At 45.4% G+C, this 10,487-nt stretch overlaps 1 protein-coding gene across 1 annotated transcript; it reads right to left on the bottom strand.

Annotated features, from left to right (window-relative positions):
* Window positions 1-5,958: 5,958 nt before the first annotated feature.
* LOC147434058 (putative pentatricopeptide repeat-containing protein At5g09950) lies at window positions 5,959-9,246 on the bottom strand. Its single transcript, XM_086489572.1, has 4 exons — window positions 9,090-9,246; window positions 8,778-9,006; window positions 8,307-8,604; window positions 5,959-6,174 (listed from the first exon to the last, which is right to left on the bottom strand). Exons 1-4 carry the CDS (start codon window positions 9,244-9,246, stop codon window positions 5,959-5,961), a joined length of 900 nt encoding a protein of 299 aa, XP_086345698.1.
* Window positions 9,247-10,487: the final 1,241 nt, after the last annotated feature.

Raw genomic sequence — 10,487 nt, 5'->3', positions numbered from 1 at the left:
GATACAAACTCTTACAGTCGGGCATGGTGCCCTCCTAAAGGTACCATGAACTTAACTTCTCGACAACATAAGTTTTTACTAGCAAGAAACACTCCACATGGAGCTCTATCTAATGTGCTAACCAAGAAACTTGTCACACTTGGTGGGCTTATTCAAACGTTAAAACCCAGAATGGATCAAAGAAAAGAGATAACTATCAACATATATGAAGATCGGCATTGTGCTTCTAGTTTCAAATTACTACTAAAATATATTAGTTGCATTTTTCAAAGTCAAATGCGACATTGTAAGAAAAAAAAAACCGTGCCCTCCCTTGTTATGTATATGTTGACAAACCTTAACTACTTATCGGTTCAGTCATGTGCACTTCACAATGTTATCCAATTCGAGGAAAATCATGTGTTGTACTATGGCCACCAAGGTAAAAGGGAAAGATATCACAAGAAAGGCAACAGTTGGATACGAAATTATGCCACTAGACCATAGCAAGTTTTTCTATTGATATTGAAAAGTAGTCTGTCTACTATGAAAATCAATATCCTATGGTATTGAATCGTTAAAAATTCCTAGAATTTGATAGCTTCATAATCAATATTAAAAACTTATAAAATTTTAAATTCCAAAAATTGGTACCTACAAACACATTGAACTAGAGTGCTTCGTTAGCTCTATTCGGATCGAATTAAAATTGAGCAATATAGTGGAAACTATATATGCCATTTCAATACTTCTCAAGTGAAAATTTTTACGAAAGGAGAGAGAGAGAGAGAGAGAGAGGCTACCGATTGCCGTGGTTGAGAGGTGTACCTCGCAAGAATGAGATACCAATCGTAGTGCTTCAGAGGGGTACCTTGCAAGAAACCACGAGCAGAGTTAGAGGTTTGTCAAGGTCAATGTTTGTAATCATACAAGTTGTCAATGTTATCAATTCTTTGTTGTTCCATTTTTATGTTTTTTTTAAAAACAAAACATGCAAGTTTCTTTGCATGGGGGAGTTTGCACAGTCCTCCCCAATTTTAATAATACGAGGGAACGTACCATTCCCACGGCAACATGCAATTTTCAGTGTTTTCATTAACTGCATTTGCAGTGTCAAAAATGTCAAAAATCACAGAATGATAATGCTTATTCACCGCGTGATTGAATGTTTGTCTCGTCGATGCACCTTGCATCAACGATGTTGGACATCTCCTATTGTTCACCCGTTGCAAGAGATTGACAGCCCATGGAGGATGAAGGAGCTAAGCTTGTGACTATTTGGGTGGAGGAACTTTAGGAAGAAGCGGGTCTTTGCATATGGATAAGATAGCCCAAAGCCTCCTTGCTAGAGCCATGTATCTCATATTCAGCAATCAACGCACTATGAAGGGGACATTTTGCATAGGAAGCTCATCGGTTTTGTCCTTTAATACGGACACCTCATCCAGCATACATATGGATCAAAGCATTTCCTGAATGTTTCTGCAACAGCCCTTCACTTGCAACCACATCATGAATTCTTTAACCCATTCAAAGATCTTGTATAAGGCCACAAGCCTTCCAGGTGGAAGCGTAGGTGATTGCGATTAGAGACAGAACATCCCTTCGCATCTTGTAAAAAGAGCCCACAGCTTCCTTGCCACGACGAGGTTGACCCTATCCTACATTCCACTCAGTCCAAGAGATGACAACCTAGAGAGGATCCCCATCAAAAACTTATCATGCTATTGTGACAGCACTACATTTGGCATACATATAGATCAAAGCACTGCCAAGTATGGCATCTTGATCCGATAGCCCCTGGCTAGTAATCTCATCATGAATTAAGAAATCATACATGTGAAGGTCTTGCCTAAGCTTGCCACAACCAGATTGACCATATCCTGTAATCCACTGACTCCAAGAGACAACATCCTAGAGAGGATCCCATCAAAAACTTATCGTGCTATCATGACGGCACCACATTTGGCATACACATAGATCAAAGCACCGCAGTCAGTGCATTGCAAGAGTTGGCATTCTGGACAGAAAGCTCTTCAAGCACTTTTTCTGTTGTCTCAAGCGCACCACATTTTGCATACATATCGACCAAGGTAGTTCCAAGCACGACATCTTTTTTCAACAGCCTTTGACTAGCAATATAATTGTGTATTTTTGTGCGTATATATATGGATTTTCAAAAACCCTTGCCTTAGAATCTCATCATGAATCTGCTTCCCCTTATCAATAGCTTTGCTTGTGGCACAAGCTTTCAATGTGCAAACGTACATCACTGCATTTAGCGAAACACCCTCATTGCATCTACTCAAGACAATTTAGAACAAATCAATTTTCATGTGCATAACTTGCCAACACCATAGTCCATGTTGTCAAGTAGTGTTTTGGACTCATCAAGCTTGCCACATTGCCAAGCACAAAATGTTTCTGCAACAGCCCCACAATAGCCCCTAATTGCATAGGTGATTGCATTTGAAGGAAGGCCTTTCCTTCGCATCTGCTAAAAACATCTCAATGCTTCGTTGCCACAGCCATGTTGTGCATATCTCATCAAAACATCCTAGCCATGAAAAAGCGTCTTTCTTTTGCATATGGTGAAAAATCTGGTTACTTCGTTATTGCCATGGCCATGTTGGGTATATCCTGTAGCACACCACATTTGGCATACATATCAACCAAGGCAGTGCTAAAATCAGATAAGAGGTTTCTGGCGCCGCCCCTATCTGGAAAATCTTCCAATCAATGCATTCAAGAGCCCACACTCCAGACAAGAAGCTCTTCGAGCACTTTCATCGAGCCAGATGCCTTCAAGATGTAAGCATAGCCTTCAAGACGAAAGTATAGGTGACTGATACACTTACTTTGCATCAGCTGATAATAGGTTAGAGGCTTTTGCCCTGCTCTTGTTGCGCACATTCTGCAATCAGTGTATTCCAAGAAGGCAACATTTCGGGCATGAAGCTCCTTAAGCACTTTTTGGTGCTTTTTCAAGTACACCACATCTCGCATACATGATCCTTGCTTCTATGTAGTGCCACATGCTTTCAAGATGCAAGCATAAGTGATTACAGGAGAAATGTCCTTGCTTTGCATTATGAAAACAGCCAGCAAGAGCTTCCCGGTAGAGATGACATTCCGGACATCAAGGCAGTGCCACATGCCTTCAAGACAAAAGCATAGGTGATTGCATCTAGAGAGATGCCCTCGCTTTGCAGCTGTTGGAAACAACCCAGCCCAGCGCTCCATGGCCCTGCCATATTTGGCATACATGTTGACCAAGGCAGTGCCAAGCATTACGTTTCGTAAAAGGGAACCACAATATTGATCAAACCACCGCCAAGCATGACATCGTACCACTAACAGCCCCCGACTAGCAATCACATCATGGATTCTGATACCCTTGCGATAGGCATATTGGGCATATCTTGCAACCAACATGTTGCACCCCCGACTAGCAATCACATCGTGGATTCTGATACCCTTGCGATAGGCATATCTGAGCTTTCTGACCGTGCTCCTGTTGTATGTATGCATGCACTCCAAGAGACCTCCTCACGCACGTTTTGTGCTTCCTATAATCACCACATCTCGCATACATGTCATCAGCCACATGCATTCAAGATGCACACGTAGAGAATTGCTCTTGCTTCACACCTATTGAAAACAGCCAGAGCTTCCATGCCCAACCCTTGTCGGGCATATCTTGCAATCAGTGTGTTCCAAAAGACGACATCCCACAGCAACATATGTGATTGCATCTAGAGAGAGGCCCTCATTTTGCATGTGCTGAAAACAGCCGAGATCTTTTTGGCCATGCTCTCCTCGCGCGTATCCTGCATCTGTTCAAAATAGTCGAGGGCTTTTGCCCATTTCTCCTTGTCGCAAATTGTGACATGCCTTCAAGATGCTGTATCCATAGAGATGCGCTCGCTTCATGTGGAGAGATGGTCGCTTCGCATCAGCTGAAAATAGTCAAGAGCTTCCTTGCACCGCTGATGTGCGGCACATCCCACAATCAGTGCGTTTAAAGAGGCAGAGTTCCGCATAGGAAGCTCCTCGAGCGCTTTTCGTGTGTTCTGAAGATCACCATATGTAACATACACATAGTCCCAGGCAAAGACAAGCACTTCTTTCTTGTATCGCTCATTGGCCTTGCTCTTCTTGCGCACATCCCACATTGAGTGCATTCAAGGAGTCCACACTGCAGAAAGAAAGATGAAAATAGCCTAGAGCTTTCCGAGCTTCATCACCTGCCCTTGCTAACTGGATATACAAGAACTCCAAGGACTTCGACTGGTGAGAAGCCGTCACTTTTCTAAAGCGCAACACATGTCATTCTTATCGACCAAGATTGTGTGCCAAGCGCGACATCTTTTTTCAACAGCCTCTGAACAACAATAAAAAGCTGAGTTTGTATGCCCGTATCACCCTCTTGCATAGACACACATGCCTGCAATGTGGACATGTAGGTGATACCATATATAGAGAGACCCACATTGGCATCTTGTGTACATACATATGCCTTCAAGACGCAAGCGTATGTGATTGCATCTGGAAAGAGGTCCTCGGTTCAGATCCGCTAGAAACATCCGAGAGCTTTCTGTCCGTGCTCTTGTTTTGCGTATCTTGCAATCAATGCACTCCGAGAGACGGCATCAGGGATATGAAGCTCCTCAGGCAGGTTTTGTGCTCTCTGAACATTCAGCATACGTATTGACCAAGGCATTGTTAAGAACGACAATTTCTTGGAACAGTCCTTGGTGAAGTGTCCCACATTTGGCATGCATATCGACCAAGATAGTGCCTAGAACGCCATCTCTTTTCGAGAGCAATTTGCATAGAGACACATGCCTGCAAGATGGACACGTAGGTGATAGCGTCTGGAGAAAGGCCCTCTCTTTGCATGTGCTAAAAAAAGCAAACGTAGGTGATAGCGTATGGAGAAAGGCCCTCGCTTTGCATGTGCTAAAAAAAGCCCAGACCTAGCTGGCCCGCCATTGTTGGGCATATCCTGCAATCAATGCGTTCCAAAAGACGACATCCCGCACAGGAGCACCACATCTGGCATACATATTGACCAAGCCATTGCCAAGCACAGCAATTTTATGAAAAAGCCCTACTGAAAATGTCCCACATTTGGCGTACGTGTCAACAAAGGCAGTGCCAAGCACGCCATCTCTTTCAAAGAGCCTCTTGCATAGAGCCACATGCTTGCAAGATGCGCATGTAGGTGATAGCATCTGGAAAAGGCCGTCGCTTTGCAAATGTTCAAAACAGCCCATAGCTTCCTGGCCCGGCCGTTGTCGGGCATATCTTGCAATCAATGCATTTCAAAAGATAACATTCCGCACAAGAGCACCACATTTGGCATACATATCAACGAAGGCATTGCCAGGCACAACGGTTTTCTGCAGCAACTTATGACCAAGAACATTAGAGTGAATTTTTAAGCCCATATGAGAATCTTGCGTATAGACACATGCCTTGTAGATGAACGCGTATGTGATTGCATTTGGAGAGAGGCCCTCGCTTTGGATCCGATGAAAACAGCCGAGAGCTTTCTATCCCACATTTGGCATACATATCGATCAAAGCATTGCCAAGCACGCCATCTCTTTTTTAGATCAACTTGCATAGAGCCACATGCCTGCAAGATGCACACGTAGGTGATAGCGTCTAGAGAAAGGCCCTTGCTTTGCACCTGCTGAAAACAGCCCAGGGCTTGCCAGCCCGGCTGTTGTTGGGCATATCCTGCAATCTGTACGTTCCAAAAGACGGCATTCCGCACAGGAGCATCACATCTAGCATAGATATCGGCCAAGGCATTGCCAAGCATGGCAGTTTTTTTCAACAGCCCCTTACTACCAATATCGGAGTGAATTTTTAAGCCCACAACAACGTGTAGTGTGCCTTCAAGATGCACGCTTATGTGACTGCATCAAGAGAGAGGCCCTCGCAATATGCACGCTTATGTGATTGCATCTAGGGAGAGGCCCTCGCTCTGCATCCGCTGAAAACAGCTAAGAGCTTTCCGACCCTGCTCTGTTGCGCGTATCCAGCAATCAAGGCACTCCAAGAGATGGCATTCCAGACAGGAAGATCCTTAGCCACGTTTTGTGCTTTCTGAAGTGCACCACATTTTGCATATGTCTCGACCAAGGCTTTGCCAAGCATGGAAAGTTTTTGAAACAGCCGTATCTGAAGTGTTGGCGTACATTCCCGCAATCAATGCACTGCAGGAGACGGCATTCGGGAGTAGAAGCTCTGCAAGCACGTTTTTTGCTTTCTGAAGTGCAATACATTCAGCATACGTATCGACCAAGGAGCGCGACAACTTTTTGAAAAAGCCCTTGCTGAAGTGTCCCACATTTTGCGTACGTATCAACAAAGGCGGTGCCAAGCACGCCATCTCTTTTACAGAGCATCTTGCATCAAGCCACATGCCTACAAGATGCATACGTAGGTGATAGCATCTGGAGAAAGGCCCTTGCTTCGCACCTGTTCAAAACAACGCATAGCTTCCTAGCCTTGTCGAGCATATCCTGCGATCAGTGCATTCCAAAAGACGACATCCCGCACAGGAGCACCACATTTGGCGTACATATCAACCAAGGCATTGCCAGGCCCGGCAGGTTTCTGCCGCAACCCTTTACTAACAATATCAGAGCGAAATATTAAGCCCATGTCGGCATCTTGCGTACACATACATGGCTTCAAGAGGCATGCATTTGTGATTGCTTCTGGGGAGAGGCCCTCGATTCGGATCCTCTGAAAAGATTTCTGGCCCGGCTACTGATGCGCTTATCCTGCAATCAATGACTAGGGCAATAAGCTCCTCAAGCTCATTTTGTGCTTTCTGAAGTGCACCACATTCAGCATACGTATCGACCAAGGCATTCCCAAGCACGACTAGTTCTATAAACAACCCTTGTCGTCACTTTTCTGAAGCGCAACACGTGTCATTCTTATCGACCAAGATTGTGCCAAGCGCGACATCTTTTTTCAACAGCCTCTGAAGAACAATAAAAAGCTGAGTTTTTGTGCCCGTATCAGCCTCTTGCATACATACCTGCAATGTGGACATGTAGGTGATACCATATATAGAGAGACCCACATTGGCATCTTGTGTACATACATATGCCTTCAAGACGCACGCATATGTGATTGCATCTAGAAAGAGGTCCTCGGTTCAGATCCGCTAGAAACATCCGAGAGCTTTCTGTCCGTGCTCTTGTTTTGCGTATCTTGCAATCAATGCACTCCGAGAGACGGCATCAGGGATATGAAGCTCCTCAGGCAGGTTTTGTGCTTTCTGAACATTCAGCATACGTATTGACCAAGGCATTGTTAAGAACGACAATTTCTTGGAACAGTCCTTGGTGAAGTGTCCCACATTTGGCATGCATATAGACCAAGACAGTGCCTAGAACGCCATCTCTTTTCGAGAGCAATTTGCATAGAGACACATGCCTGCAAAATGGACACGTAGGTGATAGCGTCTGGAGAAAGGTTGGAGAAAGGCCCTCGCTTTGCATGTGCTAAAAAAAGCAAACGTAGGTGATAGCATATGGAGAAAGGCCCTCGCTTTGCATGTGCTAAAAAAAGCCCAGACCTTGCTGGCCCGCCATTGTTGGGCATACCCTGTAATCAGTGCGTTCCAAAAGACGACATCCCGCACAGGAGCACCACATCTGGCATACATATCGACCAAGCCATTGCCAAGCACAATAATCTTATGAAAAAGCCCTACTGAAAGTGTCCCACATTTGGCGTACGTGTCAACAAAGGCAGTGCCAAGCACTCCATCTCTTTCAAAGAGCCTCTTGCATAGAGCCACATGCTTGCAAGATGCGCATGTAGGTGATAACATCTGGAAAAGGCCCTCGCTTTGCAGATGTTCAAAACAGCTCATAGCTTCCTGGCAGGCCGTTGTCGCGCATATCTTGCAATCAATGCATTTCAAAAGATAACATTCCACACAAGAGCACCACATTTGGCATACATATCAATGAAGGCATTGCCAAGCACAACAGTTTTCTGCAGCAACCCATGACCAAGAACATTAGAGTGAATTTTTAAGCCCATATGAGCATCTTGCGTATAGACACGTGCCTTGTAGATGAACGCGTATGTGATCGCATTTGGAGAGAGACCCTCGCTTTGGATCCAATGAAAACAGCCGAGAGCTTTCTATCCCACATTTGGCATACATATCGATCGAAGCATTGCCAAGCACGCCATCTCTTTTTTAAATCAATTAGCATAGAGCCACATGCCTGCAAGATGCACACGTAGGTGATAGCGTCTAGAGAAAGGCTCTTGCTTTGCACCTGCTGAAAAGAGCCCAAAGCTTGCCGGTCCGGCTGTTGTTGGGCATATCCTGCAATTTGTACGTTCCAGAAGGTGGCATTCCGCACAGGAGCACCACATCTAGCATAGGTATCGTCCAAGGCATTGCCAAGCATGGCAGTTTTTTTCAACAGCCCCTTACTACCAATATCGGAGAGAATTTTTAAGCCCACAACAGTGTATAGTGTGCCTTCAAGATGCACGCTTATGTGATTGCATCTAGGGAGAGGCCCTCGCTCTGCATCCGCTGAAAACAGCTGAGAGCTTTCCGGCCCTGCTCTGTTGCGCATATCTAGCAATCAATGTACTCCAAGAGATGGCATTCCAGTCAGGAAGATCCTTCGCCACGTTTTGTGCTTTCTGAAGTGCACCACATTTAGCATATGTCTCGACCAAGGCTTTGCCAAGCATGGAATTTTTTTGAAACAGCCGTATCTGAAGTGTTGGCGTACATTCTCGCAATCAATGCACTGGAGGAGACGGCATTCGGGAGTAGAAGCTCTGCAAGCACGTTTTTTGCTTTCTGAAGTGCAATACATTCAGCATACGTATCGACCAAGGAGCACGGCAACTTTTTGAAAAAGCCCTTGCTGAAGTGTCCCACATTTTGCGTACGTATCAACGAAGGCGGTGCCAAGCACGCCATCTCTTTTACAGAGCATCTTGCATCGAGCCACATGCCTACAAGATGCATATGTAGGTGACAGCATTTGGAGAAAGGCCCTTGCTTCGCACCTGCTCAAAACAACGCGTAGCTTCCTAGCCTTGTCGAGCATATCCTGCGATCAGTGCATTCCAAAAGACGACATCCCACACAGGATCACCACATTTGGCGTACATATCAACCAAGGCATTGCCAGGCTTGACAGGTTTCTGCCGCAACCCCTTACTAACAATATCAGAGCGAAATATTAAGCCCATGTCGGCATCTTGCATACACATACATGGCTTCAAGAGGCACGCGTTTGTGATTGCTTCTGGAGAGAGGCCCTCGCTTCAGATCCTCTGAAAAGAGCCGAGAGATTTTTGGCCCGGCTACTGATGCGCTTATCCTGCAATCAATGACTGGGGCAATAAGCTCCTCAAGCTCATTTTGTGCTTTCTGAAGTGCACCACATTCAGCATGCGTATCGACCAAGGCATTCCCAAGCACGACAAGTTCTATAAACAACCCTTGCTGAAGTGTCCCACATTTTTCATACATATTGACCAAGACAGTGCCAAGCACGCCATCTCTTTTCGAGAGCAATTTGCATAGAGTGAGATGCCTGCAAGATGCACACGTAGGTGACGGCGACTGGACAAAGGCCTTCGCTTTGCACATGCTGAAAACAGTCCAGAGCTTGCTGGCCCGGCCGTTGTTGGGCATATCCTGCAATCAGTACGTTCCAAAAGACGTCATCCCGCACAGGAGCACCACATCTGGCATAAATATCGACAAAGGCATTGCCAAGCATGGCAGTTTTTTGCAACAACCCCTTACTAACAATATCAGAGTAAATTTTTAAGCGCAAACCAGCGTCTTGTGTTCTTTCCAGATGCACGCTTATGTGGTTGCATTTGGAGGGAGGCCTTTGCTTTGCACCTGCTGAAAACAGTCAAGAGCTTGCTAGCTCGGTGGTTGTTGGGCATATCCCTCAATCAATGCATTCCAAGAGACGACATTCCGGACAGGAAGCTTCTCAAGTAGTTTTCCTGCTTTCTCAAGCAAACGACAAGTGGCATACATATTGCCCAAGACAATGCCAGGCATTGTATCTTGAACTTTTTGAACAACCCTTGACTATAGCACTCTCATCATGAATTATCTCATCCGTGGGAGGATTTCAAAGTGCTTGCAAGAGCTTCCTTGCCACAGCCATGTTGAGTATACCCTGCAATCAAAGCACTACAAGAGACATCCCAGAAAGGATGCCCATCAAGAACTTACGTGCTTTGGTGAGGGCATCACATTCGACATACATATCGAGCATACATACACTCATCCATGGCAACGTCTTGTGGACTGAAAACACAATAGAGCTTTCTGGCCCATGAGGATGTAGGAGGAGTTGCTTGCTCATCAGATGCTAGTACTGCATCGCTATTGCTTCCACTAGAGAGAGGTTCTTGGATTAAGGGAGGCGCTGTTTAGCACGCTGTGAGTACAAAAAGCGTTTGAC

Source organism: Adiantum capillus-veneris, chromosome 19 (genome assembly GCF_014529385.1).
Source record: "Adiantum capillus-veneris isolate H3 chromosome 19, ASM1452938v2, whole genome shotgun sequence".
Classification (NCBI taxonomy): domain Eukaryota; kingdom Viridiplantae; phylum Streptophyta; class Polypodiopsida; order Polypodiales; family Pteridaceae; genus Adiantum; species Adiantum capillus-veneris.
Note: the sequence above shows the minus strand (reverse complement) of the source record. Positions and strands in the feature narration are given on the sequence as shown.

Bases quoted from the DNA above. Each gene is read 5' to 3' on its own strand.
- LOC147434058 (XM_086489572.1), bottom strand. From the start codon at position 9,246: ATGGGCTTAATATTTCGCTCTGATATTGTTAGTAAGGGGTTGCGGCAG. The intron at 9,007-9,089 runs GCTAGGAAGCTA...TGCATCTTGTAG, and splicing joins CGCAGGATATGCTCGACAAG to GCATGTGGCTCGATGCAAGA. The intron at 8,605-8,777 runs GTACGCCAACAC...TATGCGCAACAG, and splicing joins AGTGCATTGATTGCGAGAAT to AGCAGGGCCGGAAAGCTCTC.